We start from the raw sequence: 20,006 nt of genomic DNA, 5'->3' as shown, positions 1-20,006 counted from the left end.
CAAATAAGAGCAGAGGAGCGCCAACTTCGGCTCGCATCTGTCGACTCTGGCTGCACTATTGCCGGGCTGGGTTCTTTGTTTAGTACCTAGTAACTGTAACTAGGACTACCTAACAGGCCAGCTGTACATAGTACTGTGCTGTGCCGTTCCACATCCAATCCCAATTGGCCGCTCTCCATTTGCTCCGTGCCCCCCGTACTGTGCCGCCGACGCCGCATAAAAAAAGGAAACAAGACCTCAATGCTCCGTAACGAGTACATTGTATTAGACAAATTGCTGTTTTTGTTCATACCGGTACCCCCCTTGGCGCTGCGACCCACGCCCAGCCCAGCCCGTCTTGCTTAATTCAACCCGACATGCCTTTGGCATTGGCATTTTCATTGCCTGGAGGTACCGTCAAATAGTGACCGAAGTCAACCGAAGCTGCTCCCAGATGCGCTTTTCCCAGGCCAAAACACGCGCTGGCCGCCCCGTTTTTCTCGCCTTTTTGTTAGAAAATCAGAATTGCTATATTGTCGCCATCCCCAAATCGTGCCGAGCTGGCAAATCCCCCATCATTTCCCCCTCCCTCCTCTTTTTTTTTCCCTTTCTTTTTCTTGTTCCTCCCATCATTTTTCTCCCCCCTCCGCCTCTCCCCTTTCTTTTGCCTCACCTCCTCTCTCCCAACCACGCACTTTTTCCATCAATCTCGCTCCTGTGCAGCGCCCGCGCCATCGCCAAACGCAGTGCATCCCTCAGGCCTGGCCCTGCTGCACGCCATCCAGCTCTTGCAACCGCTGCAGCCCCGCATCCTCAGCGCATCCGTCAGGCCGCCGCGCATCGCATCATCCGCCAGTCTGTCGCCCAACTGCCCGTTTGTGAGGCTATTCGCAAGTCCAAACCCGGCTCCACTCGTCACGTTTCCACTCCGGCTTCCGGCCACTCACGTAACGTCACACTTTCTGCACCGCAGCCTCGTTGACGCGCTTTGTCATTTGATTCGATTCGATTAAATTTCCTTTCATTTGCAAGGCTGCGATTCAAACACACTCGTTGCCTTTGATTGGGGTTTTTGATCTGTATTGATTGATTTTCCATCGGCTTCTTTTCTTTCTTTTCTTTTTTTTTCCCTTGTCCATTTCCATTTAATTTTCTCTTCGCCTTTTTTTTTATGTTGTAATACATAATTTCCCACCTTGTGCGAAACCGCCGAGCTACCTTAGTAGCCTTGTCGCTCGAGAATTCCCTCTCAGTACCTCGGCCACTAGAAAAACGACAGATTGCCTCTCTCAACTATCTACCTTTCCGTCGTGGCTGAGAGATAGTTACGCTGCCGCCAGGTCACATCTTGACGGCAGCCTCCCATCGCTTCCACCTTCGCGTCAGCCCTACTATGGCTGCTGTCGGCGACGCATCGACGCGATTCGATTCCTCCGCCGGCGAACTCTCCTCTCCCCCTTCAGGCTCCCTCTCAGAACCCGGGTCGCCCTCTCAAGGGGCTGGCCGCCGTCCCAACGTCGCGAAAGACCAATCAAAGCTCGACATGGAGGAAATCGTCGTCAGTGGCGACCAGAACTCGCAGCAGTACTCGCAGCAGTATCCGTCGCAGCCACCTCCTGGAGGCTCTCCCGGAGCCACCCCAGGCTCGCGAAGCCAGGCGCAAAAGAAGTATTCCTACATCGACGGCGAATGGGTGCAACTAACAGCAGCTGGCGTACCCCGCAAAAAGCCAGGACGCAAGCCCGGTTCCGTGGTGAAGCCCAAGGCCCCTGCAGACGGATCCGAAGCGCCCAAGGTTCGCAAGCCCCGAAAGTCTCGAGATGCGGAAGCGCCACCCGTGCAGCGCAAGAGAAAGTTGGCGCCTGCTTCTGATGTCGACACCGATGCGCCCAGTCCAAGACCCCTGGCCCCTGCCGCGGCAGGAGGGCTGTCGTCCTCTTCTCCCTCCCTTCACCCTCAGCTTGGAGAGCCTTTGTCTTCCACACCGCAGCACCAATTACAGCAGCTCCCGGATAGACGGTATTCGCCCAAGATGCAGAAGAGAGAAGGCTATCCCAGCTCCATGCAAAGCATTTTAAATGCCGACCCGCCACCAGTCACCCGATCGCCGTCAAACAGCATCGCCAGCCCTACATCCATACCCGTGCGCACCAGCGGCCAGAGCTACGATCCCATCCGGGGCAATTATGATCCCGTCCGAGAAACTATAACTTCGCATTACTCCTCAGCTGCCGGGTCTCCGCGGGCACCCCTACCGGTTCAGCCATCCCATCGCTCGCCATCCATTGCCAGCATGATTGAGCCGCAGCCGTCCACCAAGGCATCGCCCAGTCAATCCCACCAGCCTTACCCGCCTGCTGTGTCTCAGTCCCGTTTGCAGACTCAAGACGCTACCCCATTGCCGCCTTCCCCATCCTATGTGCCCAAGACAACAGCTTCTACACCAGCTCAAACTCCTGCTTTGAAGCCTGCGGTCCCGGAAATAAAGCGTGATGCCCCCACACCTACGCCTCCGGCTCCACGACCAGTCATTGATCATGCCAACTTTACCACAATTGCAAACGGGCCTGTGAAGAAGGTGTCTCCGAAACAAAAGCCCATCACCGGCGTCTCGACACCAAAAACAGACTATTTGGAAGAGACGATTATGGAGATGGACGAGAGATCGATTCTTGATTTCGGCAGAGCCCGCCCTGGCGAAGAAAAGGAGACGCCCACCATTGTCCTCACCATCCCTATTTCCGCGGGAGAAACAAACAAATATGTAAATTTCATGCGCATGGCCGAGGATCAGTATGGCTGGGATGCTTTGCATCCCCGGCTTGCCGCTGACCGAGACCGCAAGGCTCGAATTGCTGCGGCTGCGGCGTCCTTGGAGAAGGTTGAATCCGGTCGCGAATCTGGCGATGAGATGTCGGTCGACTTGTCCGATGCCGAAGGTAGCAATCCCGAAAATGGCGGAGTAAGTGGCGCCGATGCCCAAGCCAAGCCAAAGAAGAAACGAAACTTCAAAGAGGACCAGTACGATGTGGATGATGACTTCGTGGACGACTCTGAACTGCTCTGGGAGGCTCAAGCTGCCGCCAGCCGAGATGGCTTCTTCGTTTACTCTGGTCCCTTGGTTCCCGAGGTTGAAAAGCCAGCTGCGGGGTATGTATTGATCCTATCTCAGCATTGCTGGGCAATCTTCTTCATCGTTATCACTCGCTAACGCAGACATTGTAGACACGAGGAGCGTCCCAAGCGAGGCCGAGGCGGACGAGGCAGTCGAGGTGGCGGCCGGGGAGGTGCCACAAGAGGAGGAGCGACGACTGGACGCGGCGGTGGCCCAGGCTCCCGAGGCGGTGCTGTCACGCGGAAGCCTCGTATCACGAAATCCGAAAAAGCGCAACGAGAGCGAGAAAAGGCAGAGAGAGAGAGCATGGCCAAGGCATCGGCCAACGGATACCCACTCCAGCCTACCACGCCATCATTATCTGTCCGCGAGCTTGGTTCCTAGAAGAAGAGACGAATGACGGGGAATGATTGCGGCATCCCCTCCAAGAGGAAGAAGTGACGGAAGTTGTGAACGTTTCAGAGGCTATTCAGCAGCTTTTCTAATACCCAGCAGGCCTGTGCGATTAATATTAGCGACCGACGCACGATTTCATCTCAATTGCGTTTTGCGGCCATGGGCTGGCTGATTGATGCTCTTTTTTGTTTTCTCGCTCCCCCCTCTGGACGGCATCCTGGAAGCCCTGCAACCAATTACATGACAAAGGGGTCATACGGAACCTGGTTTCACTTGTCACGAACCGAGCATCTCTGTGTTAAAAGAACTCTTTTTTTTTTTTTTTCTATTATTTCTCAACATGACTTGCGGCACGTTAATTATCTGCTTTGGCACAGACATTGTTTGACTTTTCTTTTAACACTGTTTTCTCACTTTATGTTTTCTCTTTTTTTTCAATTGGCTTGTTTTTTTTTTCCTTTTCTGTCTGGGAATTGTATCAAGGAGGGACATCTGGGCTGACGGCGGCGTTTACACGGATGATGGAAACATGTTGGGAGAAGACAGCGAGGGAGAGAAAGAGTATTCAACTGGGTTCAGACCTGACAGGATGGAATGCCGTTCACTTTGGGTCATGTGCATAATGGGGCGTGAAAATAGATGGCCGTTTTGTTTTGACCGGCTTTGTTGATTTTTTTGTTCTTTTTTTGTTCTCTTGTTTTTTTCCCCTCATATTTCTTCTCTTCTCATTGTCTCTTCTTGTGTGGTTTCATTTCATATTTTTTTGTTTCTTTTAATTACTATTGATGACGAAGAGACATGTATGGCAGAAAAACAAAAACTTTCAAGCGCTATGCCCCCGCCCAACGAATCTCTCTAGTAGCGTCCCAGGCAAAAACTCTTCTGTATACAGACAGACAAAAAATAGACAAACTCTCTTCATTTTTTAAACCTTCCCCTCCACTCCTAATATGTCAAAGTTTTTGATGAAAAAATGTAGAAAGTTGGAGGGAAAATAATAAAAAAAATACGGTTGTAAAAGTATTTACGCAAGGCTAAATTCTGCAATCTCGCCCATCTCATTCTTCACCTCCTCGCCCACCTTGTACGACGCTCGCCAGCGTAGCTTGACGGAGTCGACGCGCTGGTTCCTGTTGCCGGTGTGCCAGACGTCGACTTCTTGGGTGACGCCACGGCTCTGCTTGGGGGAGAGGGAGCGGCCTGTCTGGGGTTTGAGTTGGAGTTCGTAGCCCTGTGGGGGAGAAGAGACTTTGAGTTAGCGACGAAGAGGGGGTAAAGGGGGGTTGGTGATTTATCAGGCGTACCTTTGTGACGGCTAGTTGGAAGTGAAGCTCATTAATAGGTTGCGCGGTGTTGTTTGAAAAGGCAAACAGGATGTTGATGGAGTTGCTAACGGCAGTGCTCCTCTTGGCCAGAAAGTCGGTTCTTAAGCTGGAGTTGCTGGCAATTCCCTTGTGCTCCTTGGGCTTGGCCGGCACTGGCTGTTCCGCTGGCAACGCGGAAGAAAAGCTCCATTCATCATCATCGTTGGACACGGCAGCAGGCTTAGGCGCGGGCGAGCCAGTGGAAAATGAGGCAAAGGCATTAGAAACTGCTGGAGGCGGTGCTTGCTGCTGCTGGTAGTTGGGCTGGGGCGTGGCGGACTGTGAGGCAGGAGGAGATGTGAAGGAGGCAAACTGGGAGAATGGAGGCGGCGTGTCGTTCTGCCCAGCCCCTCTGGCGGTGCTCCCCTGAGTTAGGGATGATAGTAGCGCGGGCCCAGGAATATCTAATGTTAAATCAGCTGTCAGTGGGCTCCTTGACACATGAGAGTCGAGTGTGTATGGCTTACTTTGGTTCGCTCCAAATCCCAAGGCAATGCCGCCGCCCTGTCCAAAGGTGCTCGACTGGCCGCTAATGTCCAAGCCGAGGAGATCATTTTCCAATCCGCCGGCCTGTGAGGAATCAGTGCCGTTGTTCTGAGTAGCATCGCCATCGAAATCTATAAGTGACAGCTCGTTTGCCGCTGAGCTCGATCCTCCCGGTTGGGATGGCGGGGGAGCGCCAGCCGCGACTTTAGCAGCTCCATCAAGGTCGCCCTTCTTCATGAGCTTATAGCGCTCAACCGTACGATGTATGCTGTCGTTAATCTCCAGCAGCCTGGCCACGGCCTCGTGATCGTCCGACTCCTCTTCGCACATCTTTTGGATCTTGGGCTGGGCGCTTTGCAGGGCGGCAGCAAGCTCGCTGAATACATCGCCATCTTCCATCTTGTCGCCGGGCCGGAACGCCGCGAGGCGCTCTTCCAGAAGCCTCGCCTTGGCCTGGATCTTGCTGACGTCTTCAGCAGCCTTGGCCCGGTAGTCTGTCTTGGATCTGGTATCGTAGCCGGCCATGACCTTCATCAGGCGATTGGCTTCCTGAAGGTCTTCGGGTGTGCCCCGGCGAATGAGCTCCTGCAGCTTGGCAGATTGTGCTTCTCGCTCTTCCTCCTCCATTTCTTCGGCCGATTTCAGATTCTGCAGCCAGATGAGTTAGTATCATGTCCATACTACATCATACCAGCGCAATTGAACTAAAGGCGCATCTGCCGAAGAGGCCAAACTTACATCGCTCGGGTTCAAAACGGCAGCATCTTCCCTGCGCACCTCCGGGAACATGTAGCCCTTGTAACTGAGCAGGCGGTGCATGTCCCTGATGAAGCCCAGGTCATCCTTGTAGCGGCTCGTCTCGCATATCGTCGTGCGCCACTCCTCCACCAGCTCAAGAATCCTCGCCTGGACACGGGTCGGGCGGATTGGGGGGCGTTCCGGGAATCTCCGCACCAGCTCGTTGAGGAACTCCTTTGTGCTGATTTGCAAATGGAAAGGGTAGCCGCAGTTTTTGACACAAATGTCGAGGAGGCTGAGCGCCAACAGGGCGACATTGGGGTTGCGGTGGTTGACGAACCCGACAATGGCCGTGGCAGCCTCGCGAGGGGCACTGCCCTTTTTGCTGTTGATGAGGTCTGAGATCTCGAGATTGAGCGCCAGGTTGGGCTCGTAGTTTTCGGGGCTGCAAGCTCCCTGGATGAAGCGCAGGAGCTGGGAGGGCAAGCGGCCGACGTCCCCCCAGCCGCCGCGGGTCGCCGCGCGGGCAGAAGCAGCTTCCATCTGGTATAGTTGGTTGTCGTTCTCTTCGGGTGCTCGCTAGCTCGTTTGTCTGTCTGTCTGTCAGCTCGCCTGTGTATTGCGCTGGTCGAGGCTCGAGCTAGCGGCCGTACGAGTAGAGAGCTAGCTGTCTCTCCCTAGAAAGCAAAGCTAAACACACGCTGTGAGTGAATCCTCACGCTGCGTCGGTCTGGATTCAAGGGACTCGCAAGCTGGATCTCGGTCAGAAGTGGCCAAAGGACGACGTGGCCGGAGCTGCACAATGGCCGTACCTCGAATGCTGCCTAATCGCAGCTCCTTCAACTCCGCAGTGGTAACGCTGGGCCGTCGACTTGATGAGCCATTCGCCTCCGCTCTGGCGATGTGGTCACTGTGCTGGACTGAGAGCGAGCTGTCTGAGTTGGCTGGCGATTGGCTGCCTCTACTCTGCCATGATGGAGTTGGGCCATGGTTTATGCATTTATCCGGGGCTTGGATATTCGCCAGCGGGGGCTCTTAAGGACCGGCAGCCCGGTGAGAATGCTGGTACCTGCGATGTACATCTTATCGGGTGTCGATTCAACTTTAAGACGGATGGATTTAATTTGTACAAAAGTTTGCTCTTTGCATGGCTTCCATAGAGGTAGGTAGGTATCTTGGTAAACAGTAGTATGTACTTTTTCACAGCAGATTATCCCGCATCGTCCTCCCTCTCTGCAGCCAGCCCATGTAGAAGCTCCAAACAGGTACCTGCCCTAGACATGCCTCTTCCGGCAGTGGAGGGGTACCTGGAGCTGTACCATACTTTCATAGAGAGACGCCCCCGATAAGAAAAAAAATCCTCTTTGCATCATCAACCATCAACAATTTGTGTTTCAACCGCCATCCTCAGGTCGACACTCGCCATTTCTTTTCCGATAATTCAAGTCCACATATAAATTCAGATATACATCAAAACATGGTGCGACACAAGAAAGACTTCGCCGCCAGAGGCAAGAAATTCGGCGGCGGCCGTGGCGGCGGTGCTCCTCGCCAACCCCGCCATCGAGACGACCAAGACGATGAATCCTCAGCAGGCCGCCCTGCCTTCAAGGCTGCCTGTTGGGATTTAGGCCACTGCGATCCCAAGCGATGCTCCGGGAAGAAGCTCATGAAGCTGGGCATGATGCGCGAGCTGCACCTCGGCCAGCGCCACGGCGGCGTCATCATTACTCCCAACGGCAAGAAGGTCATTTCGCCGGCCGACAGAGAGCTCATGGACCAGTTTGGTGCTGCCGTCGTCGAGTGCTCGTGGGCCCGGACCAAGGAGGTACAATGGAATAAGGTGGGTGGCAAGTGCGAGAGGCTGCTGCCGTATCTCGTTGCCGCCAACACGGTCAACTACGGCAAGCCGTGGAGGTTGAATTGCGTCGAGGCATTGGCCGCTGCTTTTGCCATCTGCGGTCACCTGGATTGGGCAGAGCAGATTCTGGCCCCCTTTTCATATGGACCATCGTTTCTAGAAATCAACTCGACTTTGCTCAAAAAGTATGCGGCTTGCGCGGACGAAGCTGAAGTTAAGAAGGCGGAGGAAGACTGGATGGAGAGGTTAGAGCAGGAATATGCCGAGAGCAGAGAGGAGGGTAATGATGATATCTGGACCAGCGGAAACACCAACAGAAGAGCACCAATAAATTCGGACGACGATGAAGAGGAGGAGGAAGATGAGGATGAAGACAACACAGATGATGACGAAAACTCCGAAGAAGAGGGAAGCATAGACGGCATATACTTGGGCAAACGGTCACCCAAGCAAAAAGACCAGGATAAGGAGGCCGAAGATGAAAAAGACGAGGACAAAGACCCATACGCCCTATCAGATGACAGCGACGATGACGCCGCCATGGAAGAAATCCGCCGCAAGGTGCTCGCCTCAAAAACTTTCACCAACCCCAATCCCAACGCCGACGAGAAGCAAAAGCCATCGACAATACCCCGTCCACAGCAGCGCTTCAAGGCTGACCTAGACATTGAGCCGGATTCTGATAACGACAATGGCGGTGATAGTACCGATGAGGGAGGCGAGGGCAGCGACGGCGATGACGACGAGTTTGACAACATTATTGCTGCGACGCCGGTCACGGATAGGATAGGGCTGGAGAAGCTGAAGAAGGAGAGGGCCAGGGCAGCGATTACAACGAGGACGTTTTCGTCCAATGTTGTTTCTGCGCCGAATAGATGGTAGTGGTTGGTACATGACACCAATATAATGCCACTCACTATTGATGGGATTTCATTTCATGTGCGAATATTGTGTGGAATGTTAATGACATCGGCCTCAACCCGAATTGCGTGCATCTACTCACGCAGCTATTTTTGCCTTTCTACGTACGTAGATGGTGAAGATCCTGCTCTCATCACCTCTAGTCAAATCATTCAACCCTTCAGGTAGAGTCTTCTCAGTGGAACAGTCTATATGGGCACTTGGGCACAAGTACATGCGCAAGTATGGCTGAGAGATCTATCTGTAGTAGCACAGATGCCGGATTTTCCAACCCAGGTGCTGTTGGCATATAGCTTTTCTTACTTGAAAGATGGGTACGACAAGGAGTATATGAATATCAACAGCTATTCAAGCATTTCCGCTATGAGATATGCGTAAATGTAGTGAATTAGCAACCTCAGTTGCTCCCGCGAATCACGTTGAATGGGAATTCGGCTAATCACTCAACCCAATGCAGCCAATCCAATGCGACTTGCCCGCACTTTATCTCGATGTCGCAATCCTACGCTGTGAAACCAACTGGCTCAGCTCACTTCTTCACAACGACGGCCCGACTATTCGAGAATGGATCCGGAGAAAACTCAGGATGATGCCACCTCTGCCGGCAGCTTCACGATATATACGCCTCATAGCGGCTCGACCACCTCCGATCAAACCTGGGAATATAGCTATGCAGTCCCTTGGCCAGGCGGGGTATACAGGATCATAAACAAAACCTCTGACAAAGCAATTACGCTTGCGAATGGCCATCTTTGCCTGCAAGAAACCAGCGACCCGCGCGACGAGTATAGCCACTGGCTCTGCGTCGAGGCCAACGGCTACTTCGGCTTCTTCAATCAAAAGGCGAACAAATACATCGGCCACGACGGCGAATGGGGTATGCGAGCATGGGCGGAAAGGTTCCTGGACTGGGAGTATTTCACTCCACGAAGGCATCCCGCTGGAGGGTACCAGCTTCTCTCGCCGTTTTATCACCACACGTTGAGGGAACTCGCCGTTGCTAACGGCGGGAAGAAGCTTATCAGGAGAGACCATGGAATCACTCTGTGGGAATTTGTGAAGGTATCAGAATATTGAGGGCTGCTCTTGGAAACAAGTATTTTGTCATTCTATATTGGTTTTTGCTTTCCCTGCCCAACGGCCAATTCATGAGTAGAATGAATGCCTTTTCCATGCGTTGAAGTTATACTAGTACATATCCATCCATATCGTACAGATTTTACACGTCTATATACCAAAGCCGCCTCTTTTTGTAAAATGTATGCATGTAAATGTTACAAGCTCCGCCTCTCCTTAATCTCTTCGTACGTCTGAATCTGATCATCCGGCTGGAAATCCTCAAAGTCTTCCAAGCCAATACCGCATTCTGTTCCCTTGCCCATTTCCTGGACATCCTTCTTCACATGTTTCAGGGTGTCAATCTTGCCTGCTTGTAAGTTAGCACTCAATGTCCAACAACCACGTCTCATAACTAGAAAAGTCAGATAACATACCGTCGTAGATTACCTCGCCCTTGCGAAGGACCTTTACGCGAGACGACTTCTTAATGGAGCCGTTTCGAACTCTACATCCGGCAATGTTTCTAAACACACGCTTCTTCACGTTGATCGGGAACACCTGCAGGACGTCGGCCTCGCCGTTGACACGGAACGAGATATTCATGGGCAAGATGTCGGACAGCGCCGCCTTGACATCGTCAACAACGTGGTAGATGACCTTGTGGTCGAGAATCTTGACCTTGGCCTCTTCTGCTCGCTGCTTGATGTGCGGCGGGATGGTGCAGTTGAAGTTGACAATGATGCTGTTGGACGTCGCTGCGTGGTCAATGTCGTACTCGGTGATCTGGCCAGCAGATGATCGCAGGATCTTGGGCTGCACCTCGTGGCTGCCCAGCTCCAAGATGCTTCCGCAAACTGCTTCCACGGATCCGACAACGTCCGCCTTGACGGTGAAGTTTTGAGTCAGGATTCCAGGCTCAGCTGTCTCTCCAGCGGTGGTTGAAGTGCCCTCAGCATCCGCTGCAGCATCTGCTGCGGCCTTTTCTCGCTGGCGCTGTTCTTGCTCTGCGAGCTGGATAGAGCTTTGCTCACGCTCAGCCATTTCCAAGCGGTATTCGACAGCCGTCTTCGCCTTTCCTTCATCTGGCGATTGGATTACCTGCTCTCCAGCAGTTGGTAGCTCTCGCCAACCCAGAATCTCCACTGGTGTTCCGGGAGGAGCAGAGTCCAGCTCGAGGCCAGCTTCGTTGCGCAGCACACGGATCCTTGCCCAGGTCTTGCCGGCGACAATCAGGTCGCCTGGGCGGAGGGTTCCTCTTTTGACCAAGATGGTCGCAGCTTTGCCCTGAGGCTTGATGCTAGACTCGAGAACCCATCCTTCAGCCATGCCATCATCCTCAGCTCGAACATCCAAGATTTCGGAGAGTGTGACGATATTCTCCTCCAAGTCTTCCATGCCCAATCCTGTTTTCCCGCTGACGCAGACAACTTGCACATCGCCACCGTAGTCCTCGATTTCAACACCATGTCGAGAAAGATCTGCCTTCACTTGGTCTATCCGGGCATCCTCTTTGTCAACCTTTGTGATGGCGACGATAATAGGCACCTTGGCGCTCGTAGCATGCTTCAATGCCTCCAGTGTCTGGGGCATGACACTGTCATCAGCAGCGACCACAAGCACCACGATATCTGTCACATTTGCTCCGCGCTGACGCATCGACAAGAAGGCGGCATGGCCCGGAGTGTCGAGGAATGTGATAGACTTGCCAGACGACATCTTTACAACAAACGCTCCAATGTGCTGAGTAATGCCACCGTGCTCTTGTGCTGCGACGGAGGACTTCCGAAGCCAATCCAGCAGAGTAGTTTTACCGTGATCGACATGGCCCATAATCGTGACTACAGGAGGACGAGACGGCAAAACCGAGGAATCTGCGGGCGGGGGACGAGTTCGGAGATCTCGAAGGGATCCTGTATCAACTGTAGGCTCGAAGCCGTATTCCATTGCAATGAGAGCCGCAGTCTCGCCAGTGAAGATTGTGTCGCTGGTGATGTTTTCGAAGCCCATTTCTTCCATGTCCTGCAGAAAAGGGGTAACATTTTGCTTCAGAGCCTTAGACAAGTTCGATGCGCTGATGTATTCAGGGAGAAATATCGGGACGGCTTGCTGCTCTACCTCTACAGCTTTCTGCTTCTGTGCCTCCTTTTCCGCCTTGCGACGTTGCTTCTGCTCCCAGCGGTGTACGGCTTCATCATCCCAGTCTTCGTCTTCATAGGCTTGTGTTTCCCTATGCGACTTTTTTCCCTTTTTAGATCGAGGTTTCTCAGGCTCTTGCTGCTCCTCCACTTCAAACCTGGATTTCCGTCTTTGTTTCTGGGGTGGAGCATCCTCTTCCGCTTTGTGTGTAGGTGTGACTTTCTCCTCGAAGGAATCTCGTTTGTCTTGAGCATCCTGTGTCTTTCTCCTCCGATCCACAAGTTGATTTTCATTCTTACTTTTAGCCTTGTCCCTAAATCCCGTGGCTCTAGTTTCCAGTTCTCCCCAGAAATCTTGAGTCGACGATTCCTGGCCTGGAGAAGGTTGAGTAGTTGAAGCCTTGTTTTCGTGGCCATGCGCATGTGGCCTCGCTCCAAGCTTTACCTTCATCTTGGGCTTTCGAGACTTGGTAATTTCGTTCCACACGCCGGATTGATTCCCACGAGGATCTACTCCATGCGGATGGGGAGTTGCTTCGGCCTTACGATGGCTAAATGAACCCCATCCAGTTGTTTTGAGACCGCCGCTTGTTGATCGTGCTGGCTGTTCCCCGGTGGGCTTCCCCGGACGAGCGAAGGTATCACTAGATATAGATAGCCTCGACGGCTTCTTTACAGCCTCGCTGCCCTCGGATTGCGGAGAAGACCAAGACTCTGGGGTTGGCGGAGCGCGCGGTTCTCGGTTGGTTTTGAAGACGTCAGCCAGGACAGACCTCGACTTGGTCGCTTGCGGAGTATTCCTGCGTTGGGTTCCTGTACTCATTTTGGACTCGTTGCGTTTAGGCTCGTTACTCTTGCCCGTCTGCACACTCTCTGCAACCGCTGATTGCCGTCGGGCCAGCCGCTCGTGCGGCAGCAAGCCATCAAATGCAGGCGTCGTCCCAGCAGCCGTGTCTGCTTTTGCAAATGTGCCCCAATTCCCCGCTCGAGTATTGGAGAATGCGCCAGGGAATCCTCCCGTCTTGGGAGGCCCCTCATTATTCGCAGAGTTGCTGAGACATGCCGTCCGCGACAGCGATCGGGCCTGGCAAGAGAAGACGGCGCTTCGCTCGGTGGGCAGCTCTCGCAACGCGCTTAAAGGCCCCGGCGAGGCAGAAGAGATGGACAGCGGTCGTACATGCTGCGGTCCGGCATTGACGGCCAGTTTCTGTCGACAAAACGTGCACACAAACGGATGGTTGCGATCCTAGAGTGTATGATGTCAGTTATCGCACCAGCAATACAGAGCTCAATTGGGGGGCAAAAGCGCAAACCTTCCACGCACGAGCTCTCAACATTGCAACAAAGAATGGCGATGAAGCTCACGCAAAGCTCCCGTCGACATTGGATAGAAGAGGCATGTATGAATGGAGATGTCGCTGGAGGGTTGCTAGGTCATTGGGGCAGAGCTCTTTGTTCTAGGCTTAGCGGGATATTCACTTTTTTTTTTTCTTAAGCTCGAGGATGAAGTGCTTGGAGGGGCATCTCGGGATAAGATTGTCCGTACGATGTGCAACATCAAGACATTTACTGCGCAGTAACTTGTTCATTAGAGCTAATTTGTCAACTCTATATTTTAAATTGATTGTTCTTCTCGAGTGTTTTGAATTTCCCTATAAGCTTGTACATTAAATGCAGATGGATTTGTTCATTTACAAACAAACCGCCTCCCCTGCTTATGGTCTCGGGTAGCAACTTGCTAGTACCTGAGATCTACTGTGTCGCTAACTCAAAGGGGATCAACTGATACTAACTGATAAGAAACCTGGCCACGAAGCTCAACTTTAGAGGAAGAGCATGGCACACGACCTCTTAGTTTTCGTATCTATGCAAGGAATGTCTCTGTAATTGAACCCAGCATAATGAATCCTGTAAACAAGTCATCTCGTCATCCTCACACCTGATTTTCTTCTCCCTTCTCTGCAAGTCTTGTGGCGATTTCGCTGTGGATACAGCTTACAAGGCGGTCGGGACCTGAGTTTTGCTGGGGCCAAAGATACCACATTCCCCTGAAGCTCACTTACTAAAAACACCTGCACGGCCGTGGATTGTGGACTCGCCAATTGATTCCCCCAAGAATCAGGCACGAGACGGCCAGCATTCGCAATGGCTCCCTCCAAGAGAAGTGGGAAGCACAAGCCATCTGCCGCATCTAATTCATCCGGCAACAATGGCAATTTGGACCCTCCCTCGCCGTTCAAGCGGCCGCCGGAGGTGCTGGAGCCCTTCATCCGCGAGCTCTCGCAGAAGCACATCTACATCACGCATATCGACGCCAAACCAGCCGCCTTCAAGCGCAAGATGTTCCTTGTGCCCGTCGCCCTGAATATGAGCGTTGCCGCTCTTTTCGTCTGGCGAATGTACTCCATCCTGCCCTGGTACTGGAAAATCCTCATGTCCGGCTTTGGCCATCCCAACGAGATGACGTTCCCTTTTCATGAGGCGTCGTGGTCGGAGCTGTCTTGGGAGGTGTGGAAGCGCGGTATCGTCATGTTCATCGACTTTGTGCTGTTTGTCTTCGTCTGGCCGTGGCCCGTCGAGTTCACGCTTGCCACGACACACGGCAACCCGACGCTGTGGCGATGGAACGTGGGCTTTCGGGACAAGGAGATTTATGTCCGTCGCAGCCGTGACTGGGACAAGATGCTGCGCGACATCTTCAAGGATGCCGACTCAAAGAAGATTTTGCTTGCCTATACTCAGCAGGCCACGTCACCCATGCTTCAAGAGCAAAAGACTGGCTATCTCCTTATGAATGAAAAGTGGGATCTGGACTGGAACGGCATGATTTTGGCCCACAGGCTGGTTGACAAGAAGGATGCTGCTCTCGAGGCGTTTAAAAATGTCATTTTGGTGTACCACCAGGACTACGGCTGGATGTGCCACGACCTCAAGCTGGGCATCGCAGCCGAGGAGGATGAAAAGAGGAGGCAAGTTTTTGCTTTCCGAGATGCCCTTACAGCTATGGGCAAAGAGAACCTATTTTACCGTTGGATCGAGATTGTGCAGTTTGAATCAACCCAACCTGGAGGATTTGGCCCGGAGAAGCAAGAAGCCACTGCCAAACAGATTCGCGAGCTCTTTGAAGCTGAAAATATCAACTTTGATGAGCTATGGAAAGATACGGTTGGTGGGAGGGCGTGAAAGATTGATTGATCTCTTGGGAGCCGGAATATAAAATGGATGGGATAATGCCGTTAGGCTAGGCACTTGTTGGATTTGGGGGGATTGGCTACGAGGAGGAATTACTCGGTAGTCCACATATAAAACCGCCCACCTGACTAGCTACTAGGTACTGCATCTATAGTGCGATTCATTGTAGTATCTGCAGTTCTGTATCTTGATATTCGGAACGCAGGTGGATCGCGAGAACATACACAAAAAGAACATCATTTCAACCACTTTGCAGCATACAGTTGCGATGAATAATAATGCTGAAGCCATGCAGCTGTCAGGTATGCTTGAATTCGCCATTTTACATGGGAGAAAAGGCAGAACAAAAGAATAAAAAAAAGGGTGCCAAGCTGGAATCGAACCCCGACCACGAGGGAAGCCAAACCTTCGCAGACTTTGGACACCTGGTACCTGACTTCGAGGTGCTTTTGGACACAGCACCCATGGTTGCGCATCCCGAGCGTCAACGCCATGCACCATCGAACATCGATGCAGGGAGACATGAAAGACAAAAATCACCAACAAAGACCAAAAAATCAAAAAAAGACAATGGAAAACGAAAAAAATTACACGCCCAGCGATCTCTCTTGAGGTCCAGCGTAGATCCTACTGCGCGCCCCGGTTTCCCATGGGTATTTGCTTTGCGGGTACCAACAGCTCGAACTCGCGCCGGGTGGGGCCTACGCGACGGTCGTCCAGGGCTGGGGGCCGTGTCTGAGAGTTCCTGACCTGGTAGTGGCGTTCGCCGCAAGTGCCGTGTGAACTGAAAAGGCCCTCTCAATTCACATCTCACATCTTGCCAACCACGCCACCTCCAAGTGGGCCGCTCGCTGTTGAATGGCATTGAGCTTTCATGGTATATAAGGATATGGCAGCTGCCAGCTGGTCAGCAGTCCAGTGCTGTAGGATTCTGGTGGAGCGATTGCCAGCACTTCCCAGGCTGTAAGTATAGAGGCAGGTGTAGCATTGAGATGACGATGAGGAGCATGTGATGGTGACCGGGACGATGCTGCTGACTCTTTGCAAGAGAAGGCCTGATACGAGCATCCATCCACATGCGAGGTGATTTTCTATCGAGTCTGAAGTTAGCATAAGAACACATCCAGAGTGTGAGAGGTACTAATACCTACCAGCTCAAAGATACCAGTTTATGCAAACATGCGTGTAGACGAAGCTGGTAAGCACTGTTGTCCGTTCGGAGTTGTATACTCACGAGGAGAGCGCCATGTTGCAAAGGCAATCATGTATGAATTAATCAATAGACAATCAAGCCCGAGGCATCATCCCGTGGAACTCTCAATGCAGTCTTGGGACCATATATGGCCATGCTGGTCTTGTTTTCAGGGCGTATCATCTCGATTGGAGACAGGCATGGGATCCGTACCCGACACAGGGGCCTTCGTTCTTGTCCATGACGAAGCAGACTGTGAAATCTGGCCTGTCATTCATGGAAAAAATATTAGCAAATCGCCTCGAGATGTGAACTGCAGGCCAGGCATTGTCAGATACCAAGCCAATGGCCAGTGTTGTGTCGAGCAGACGTTGAGAGTGGAGAAACATTCTTTTACGTGGCCTTTGCCGCGCTGTCGGCTACCGAATTGGGCAGTTTCCGACCAGTTGGCTTCCTTCCAGGCTGGGTGAAGCTCGGCACAGTAACGATCTTGGGAAAACACCACACAAAGTATCTCAATGGAGTATCAATAGAGCAACATCGTATAGAGCCCTGGAACCCTCAATTGCGCGAATTGTATCAAGCGATTGGTAATACGAATCAACGCTAATAATAGAATGTCTCTTCTGCTCTCTTTATCCCTCCTTTTTGGCTTTCAACCCGGCAAATCTGTTCGGATAGGCATAGCTTCAGAACTGCGCCTTCAACTGCAACCAGATAATTCTCCGTAGGCCAGTGTCTGAGACATATGTAGAAAAACACAGCCTTCGTCCTGCACATCAAGCGCTTCGTATCAAGCCTCATCGCCTCATTTGTTTCATGTTTCAGTCAATTTTTGCCGTCTTATCACCAATCGCAGAGTTGAGGTAGTATCTTATCTCCTTGGCTTGCCAGATGCCAAGTACCTAGTACTGTAATACTGTGCTGCGAGTACACGCGGCTGCCCCATTTTGCGCCAGGGCACGCACGAATCCCACTCCAATCCCCCCAAACCGGCCGACAGCTCCCCCCAATGGCCCCCCCCTAGCGCCAGTGTCGCAAGTGCGGCAGAGCTCATCAGTTGATGTTCTCAGGCCCCGTTAGCGCTGTAGTGCCTCTGTTTCGCTGGAATTTCCCGCCATTGACCCCATCCTTGCTACGGCTCAGAGCCTCAGGCCTGGACGAATCATCGACGCGGCCCACCACCAGGGACCTCATCTCTCCTAGACGCCTGTGGACCTTTCGCAGATTTGCCAGACCATACACCTCTTGTGCGTGACAGCGCTGTCCAACATCGGCCTGGGGTCCCTTTGCTGCATTGGCCGTTTCTTTTCATTGTTAAAAAGCCCCTCGCCTGCCGCCTCGCTCGCCGATTCTCACCGACTCGTGTCTGGTCTGGGGCTGGGCTCCTTCGACGATCGACGACGCTCGCCAGAATCGGCGCATCCTCCATAATCAACACCTCACCTACACGCCCTACAAGCCGTCACCATGTCCTCATCAGGCCTGACGCGACGCCGTGGAGCTGGCGGTGCCGCTGGTACTGAGGGCGAGAGCAGCAACGGCGTCTCGAGGACCAATTCGACCCGCGACGCTCGAGACAGCGGCCCCGAGACAAGCTACGAGAGCGGCGAAAACGGCCACAAGATTGCCTTTGACCCTCGAGACATCAGCGAGTCGGCCGAGCGAAGCAAGCAGCCCAAGCTGACCATGATGGAGGAGGTGCTGCTGCTTGGCCTCAAGGACAAACAGGTGCGTGTGCCTGCTGCGTGGCGGCGCCCAATTGCTGACCGAAAGCCTTGTGATTAGGGGTACCTCTCGTTCTGGAACGACAACATCTCGTACGCGCTCCGAGGATGCATCGTGCTGGAACTCGCCTTCCGCGGGCGCATCAGCATGGAGAAGGACCCGGCGCGGCGACGGTTCCCCCTGGCAGACCGAAACATTGAAGTGATAGATGATACCCTCACCGGCGAGGTGCTCCTCGACGAGGCTCTCAAGATGATGAAACAGAGCGAAAAGATGAGCGTCAGCTCCTGGATTGACCTGATGAGCGGTACTGCCACCCCTGTCTTTCCCCCCACCCTATATGTGCCATCCGCTGCCTCTGCGCCGACACTGGCGTGGCATTGCGTGTTTGTGAATATGCTACATGACCAATGCGGCGGCTAATGCTCTGAACCAACCAGGCGAAACTTGGAACTTGATGAAGATAGGATACCAGCTCAAGCAGGTCCGCGAACGATTGGCCAAGGGCCTGGTCGACAAGGGCATCCTACGGACGGAGAAGCGTAACTTCCTTCTCTTCGACATGGCCACCCACCCCGTTGCCGACGGCGGAGCCAAGGAGGAAATCCGCCGCCGCGTGCGCAACGTCCTGACCCAGCGCACCGTCGTCCTCAACGGGAGCCAGTTCCTGCCCGAGAACCTCGAGTTCCGCTACCTGCGCACCGTGGCCATGGTGTGTGCCGCGTACGCCGCCAACGTGTTGGAGAATGCGCTGTCTACGCTGGGCCACGAGGCTAGGGAGCGAGCGTTTGCGCAGACGGACGAGCTGCTGGCGGATTACAGCCAGTACCCCTTTGGCAAGAAGGCCACGGGCAATGGCATCGGAGCCAACCTACCGCAGGTCATAGCCGAGGTGAGATGCGCTTTTTTAATGGCACAATTATGCGCAAGAGGATAGCATGCTAATATAATTTGCGATGCAGGAGGTGAACAAGGCCAAGGATAAAGAACTGCAGCTCGAAATCGTGGCTGCCTGCCTCAGCGTCTTCACCAGACTCGACTCTCTCCTATAAACCCCGACTAGCTCTGAACGAACCGACCACTATACCACTTCCTAATTCGATTATAATGATGACAGAATACAAAAAGGCCAAAATCGATTACCCTTTCTTCCATGCATAAAACTTCTCTCTAAGATAGTCTCACAGCAAGACCTCTTTTTCATCCCCCCCTCTTCCATCGTCTCTTGAAAGAAATCTAAAACCAGTACCAACTATAAAAAAAATTATCGAAAATCTTCGCCTTCTTTGTCACTTTATCTTGGGAAAGGGGGAGTGGGGAAACAGGCGGGGGGTTTTATTTTATCTTTTCTTTAATTTTTCACTGCTGTCGGGAGAGGTTAACGGCTGAAATGAAATACGACCGCACAAAGAAGGACGAAAGAAAGAGTTGAAAGGGTATATGAGAAGGGAAAGGGAACAAAAGGGAAGTTAACGGCGGGGAAAGAGAGGAAAAAAGAGAGAGAGATCAAGAAGCGAGCCCTTGCCTAAATGGGAAGTCTTTTTTTTTTACTAATTTTATTTTGCCTTCTTTTCTTGTTTTTACTTGCTCTGAGATGTTGCTGCTTTGTCAGATCCCAGGGGAGCGGTGGAAGGGGGAGATGTTGGAGGAGGAGACTTGGAGAATGAGATGTGTCTGTATGTACCTATGCTTTGCGTATGATTTTTTGTAATGGTGATTTGGGAAGAACGCAAATGTACCGGCGTCAATTCAACACGCTTTTTCTCTGCCCATATCATATCCAGGGGGTTGTTTCTTTTCACGCAAAAATGTCCGGTCAGAGTCTTTTCTTCATTTGTTT

The 20,006-nt window shown here is 52.6% G+C and overlaps 7 protein-coding genes across 7 annotated transcripts; 5 read left to right on the top strand and 2 right to left on the bottom strand.

Annotated features, from left to right (window-relative positions):
- Window positions 1-1,372: 1,372 nt before the first annotated feature.
- On the top strand, window positions 1,373-3,478 carry TRIVIDRAFT_37619 (uncharacterized protein; the record flags this gene model as incomplete). The annotated part of the gene is made up of 2 exons (XM_014102051.1): window positions 1,373-3,129; window positions 3,205-3,478. The coding sequence occupies 2 exons, from the start codon at window positions 1,373-1,375 to the stop codon at window positions 3,476-3,478; spliced, it is 2,031 nt and encodes a 676-aa protein (XP_013957526.1).
- A 761-nt stretch (window positions 3,479-4,239) lies between these two features.
- On the bottom strand, window positions 4,240-6,621 carry TRIVIDRAFT_86848 (uncharacterized protein; the record flags this gene model as incomplete). Its single annotated transcript, XM_014102050.1, has 4 exons — window positions 4,240-4,721; window positions 4,795-5,258; window positions 5,322-5,988; window positions 6,079-6,621. The coding sequence occupies 4 exons, from the start codon at window positions 6,619-6,621 to the stop codon at window positions 4,515-4,517; spliced, it is 1,881 nt and encodes a 626-aa protein (XP_013957525.1).
- Window positions 6,622-7,555: 934 nt separating this feature from the next.
- Window positions 7,556-8,821, top strand: TRIVIDRAFT_56125 (uncharacterized protein; the record flags this gene model as incomplete). Its single annotated transcript, XM_014102049.1, has 1 exon — window positions 7,556-8,821. One exon carries the CDS (start codon window positions 7,556-7,558, stop codon window positions 8,819-8,821), a length of 1,266 nt encoding a protein of 421 aa, XP_013957524.1.
- A 603-nt stretch (window positions 8,822-9,424) lies between these two features.
- On the top strand, window positions 9,425-9,937 carry TRIVIDRAFT_64258 (uncharacterized protein; the record flags this gene model as incomplete). The annotated part of the gene is made up of 1 exon (XM_014102048.1): window positions 9,425-9,937. The coding sequence occupies one exon, from the start codon at window positions 9,425-9,427 to the stop codon at window positions 9,935-9,937; it is 513 nt and encodes a 170-aa protein (XP_013957523.1).
- Window positions 9,938-10,134: 197 nt separating this feature from the next.
- TRIVIDRAFT_56126 (uncharacterized protein) lies at window positions 10,135-13,391 on the bottom strand (the record flags this gene model as incomplete). The annotated part of the gene is made up of 5 exons (XM_014102047.1): window positions 10,135-10,286; window positions 10,354-12,424; window positions 12,500-12,698; window positions 12,762-13,300; window positions 13,368-13,391. 5 exons carry the CDS (start codon window positions 13,389-13,391, stop codon window positions 10,135-10,137), a joined length of 2,985 nt encoding a protein of 994 aa, XP_013957522.1.
- Window positions 13,392-14,199: 808 nt separating this feature from the next.
- TRIVIDRAFT_64260 (uncharacterized protein) lies at window positions 14,200-15,237 on the top strand (the record flags this gene model as incomplete). The annotated part of the gene is made up of 1 exon (XM_014102046.1): window positions 14,200-15,237. The coding sequence occupies one exon, from the start codon at window positions 14,200-14,202 to the stop codon at window positions 15,235-15,237; it is 1,038 nt and encodes a 345-aa protein (XP_013957521.1).
- A 2,452-nt stretch (window positions 15,238-17,689) lies between these two features.
- TRIVIDRAFT_79918 (uncharacterized protein) lies at window positions 17,690-19,897 on the top strand (the record flags this gene model as incomplete). Its single annotated transcript, XM_014102045.1, has 4 exons — window positions 17,690-18,169; window positions 18,227-18,473; window positions 18,607-19,058; window positions 19,129-19,897. The coding sequence occupies 4 exons, from the start codon at window positions 17,909-17,911 to the stop codon at window positions 19,216-19,218; spliced, it is 1,050 nt and encodes a 349-aa protein (XP_013957520.1).
- Window positions 19,898-20,006: the final 109 nt, after the last annotated feature.

The sequence above is a fragment of the Trichoderma virens genome (assembly GCF_000170995.1).
Source record: "Trichoderma virens Gv29-8 chromosome Unknown TRIVIscaffold_5, whole genome shotgun sequence".
In the NCBI taxonomy this organism is placed as follows: Eukaryota; Fungi; Ascomycota; class Sordariomycetes; order Hypocreales; family Hypocreaceae; genus Trichoderma; species Trichoderma virens.
Note: the sequence above shows the minus strand (reverse complement) of the source record. Positions and strands in the feature narration are given on the sequence as shown.